This window comes from Austrofundulus limnaeus, unplaced genomic scaffold (assembly GCF_001266775.1).
Source record: "Austrofundulus limnaeus strain Quisiro unplaced genomic scaffold, Austrofundulus_limnaeus-1.0 Scaffold1255, whole genome shotgun sequence".
Taxonomy (NCBI): domain Eukaryota; kingdom Metazoa; phylum Chordata; class Actinopteri; order Cyprinodontiformes; family Rivulidae; genus Austrofundulus; species Austrofundulus limnaeus.
The window spans coordinates 72,157-74,499 of record NW_013953657.1 but is presented as its reverse complement, the minus strand read 5'-3'; the positions used below and the strand labels follow the sequence as shown (position 1 = coordinate 74,499).

At 36.6% G+C, this 2,343-nt stretch overlaps 1 protein-coding gene across 1 annotated transcript in view; it reads left to right on the top strand.

The window, feature by feature from the left end:
- Positions 1 to 2,343, top strand: part of brd8b (bromodomain containing 8b) — a 38,400-nt gene that overhangs the window by 2,141 nt on the left and 33,916 nt on the right. The window contains exons 2-5 of the mRNA XM_014031457.1: positions 1,149 to 1,245; positions 1,489 to 1,558; positions 1,683 to 1,732; positions 1,850 to 1,972. Of these exons, the coding sequence (XP_013886911.1) occupies positions 1,149 to 1,245; positions 1,489 to 1,558; positions 1,683 to 1,732; positions 1,850 to 1,972 (340 nt within the window). The remainder of the gene's footprint in view (positions 1 to 1,148; positions 1,246 to 1,488; positions 1,559 to 1,682; positions 1,733 to 1,849; positions 1,973 to 2,343) is intronic.

Sequence of the window (2,343 nt, the reverse complement as noted above, 5' to 3'; positions counted from 1 at the left end):
AGAGAAGACTTTAACTTTTACCAAAGTATTTTTATGATAAGATACTTGTACTTTTACTCAAGTATCACTTTGAGGTAATTTATACAACACTGCAAAATATCACCAAAATTGTGTGATTATCTCAAGTCTGAGGGAAGTTATTGATGTTTATTTAGGTGAAATCAGCTCATGTTTTCTTGCTGCAGTTCACAGCAGAACCAATGGGGCCTTTGTGACCTTTTCACCTTTTTATCTATTTTTGTTCATAATTTCCTCAGTGTTCAAGATATCATCATGAAATTTTAGGAAAAAGATTCACATTCTGKTTTTTGTAGGAAGCATCTTGTATCCTAAAAACTAATAAAACTTAATAATAGTCAATGCAAAAGTAGCAGAAAAGAAAATGTATAAAATAATATTACAAGGCAAACTGCAGCATCAAATCAACTTAATGTGTCTTAGAAAGAAAGGAAATTAAAACAATTTAAAAACCATGTGGACATCTGTTTTGTAAACAAAGCTCCTCAATCAATGACAACGTGTGAAATGTATCAGGTGACTAAGATGAGCGTCAACACACTTTGCTAACAAGAGCTATTACGGCTAATAAAAAAAACATACTTCAATGTTTCAAATCATCAAATTTGGAACAAGGGCAGATAAAATAATGTTCTTCATGGCAGCTTATCAATTTTAAGGGGTCACTAGAAAAACTCGGGTCATTTACTTTGATCCTATTTTCAAAAAATTGTCTCTTCAAAATGCATCAACAAAAATTTAAAACTTGAAGATGAGGCTAACTACCTGATGTTGGCACGCTTTGTTGAAATTCGTAGAAAAAACGAAGCAGGAGGAAATTACAAGCCAACGCACTGAGCAGCCTTGCAAAATCTGGTCGCAGCAGTTCTAAGTTAAGGTTAAGTTCTAGGATACTTGAAACTGTTTTCAACCTAAAATAAAGCATTTAGTCAGTAGTGCCTGTCAGTGTGTCCCAGGGCAGCTTTGACTGTAGATTGCTGCCATCACAGTGTGAATGCCTGAAGTGTAAAGTGCCTTGGGGTCCTAGTGGATTTGATAAGGTGTTATATTAGTTCAAGCCATTAGTGATCCAGCAGTGGTCAGTGTTAGTAGGGCGTATAATAAGTTCCTGTATTTCCCCCCCCAAACAGAACACAAGATTTTAAATGTGGGACCAACAGAGCCCTGGTCCATCAGAGAGAAACTGTGCCTGGCCTCCTCTGTACTGAGGAGTGGAGACCAAAACTGGTAAAGCAACAACACTCTAAATAAACACAGCTGTTTCTGTCATTCACACATGAAACAAACGCATGGGTTCAACCCAATTTAAGCTGATATTCTCACATCTCAGTGTATCCTCAAAAGATTTTCTGGGCATAGTTCAGTCCCTTTTAGAATCAGTCTAACGAGAAGCTACGTAATGTTTCTACTCTTATTTACTTTCAACTCATCCAGCTTATATTTATTGTAAGGAGTTTCTTCATCTTCCAGGGTGTCTGTAAGCAGAGCCATCAAACCCTTCTCTGAGTCCGGCCGTCCACCTGACTGGTTTTCTCAGAAGGTGAGAGACTCGCAAACCTACACAGAAATTTATAAATTACTTTTAGTCTCACTGTGTAGAAAGTCAGATAAGTTGCTTTGATATGTATTCTCTTTTAATACGGATAACCTCTCTCTCTTCTCAGCACTGTGCCTCACAATATTCTGAACTGCTCGAAGCAACAGAAGCACCTAAGTCAGTACTACAAAATACATTTACGTAAAAAACAGTTAGCATTGCTGCTATGGTAAATGAACCTTGATAATTTCGTTTGACTGTTGACTTTTTGGTGTGCTTCATGCATTGTTCTAGGCGTAAACGTGGTGAGAAGGGCGAGGTGGTGGAGACGATTGAAGATGTCATCGTTCGTAGGCTGACCACTGAGAGGATAGAGGAGCTGAAAAAACTCCTGCGAGACACACAGGAGCAGTACAGGTAAACACACACCACAGATGAAAAGGATGAAACTTTGTCTTCAATGATAGTTTAACTTAAACATTAAAGTGGTGCTTGAAAATCGAATAGAATAAACCCATGATTATTTTTTCTGTGGGTATTTTCCTTGAAACATACATAACAGCCTCTAGACTAACTCTTTGCAGTTTTGCAGGCTTGCTTTATTTTTCTTTTAAAGGGATCCATGATTAGTTGTAACATTAGATTTTATTTAATAAACATATATTTTAACTGTAAAATAAATATTGTAAAAGTGCTGTAGGATGTTCAGTTTTTATCATGTTTAAACAAAAGTTTAAAAATATATTACACAGACGGGGCCATTTTATTTACACGCAAAGCATTCTGGG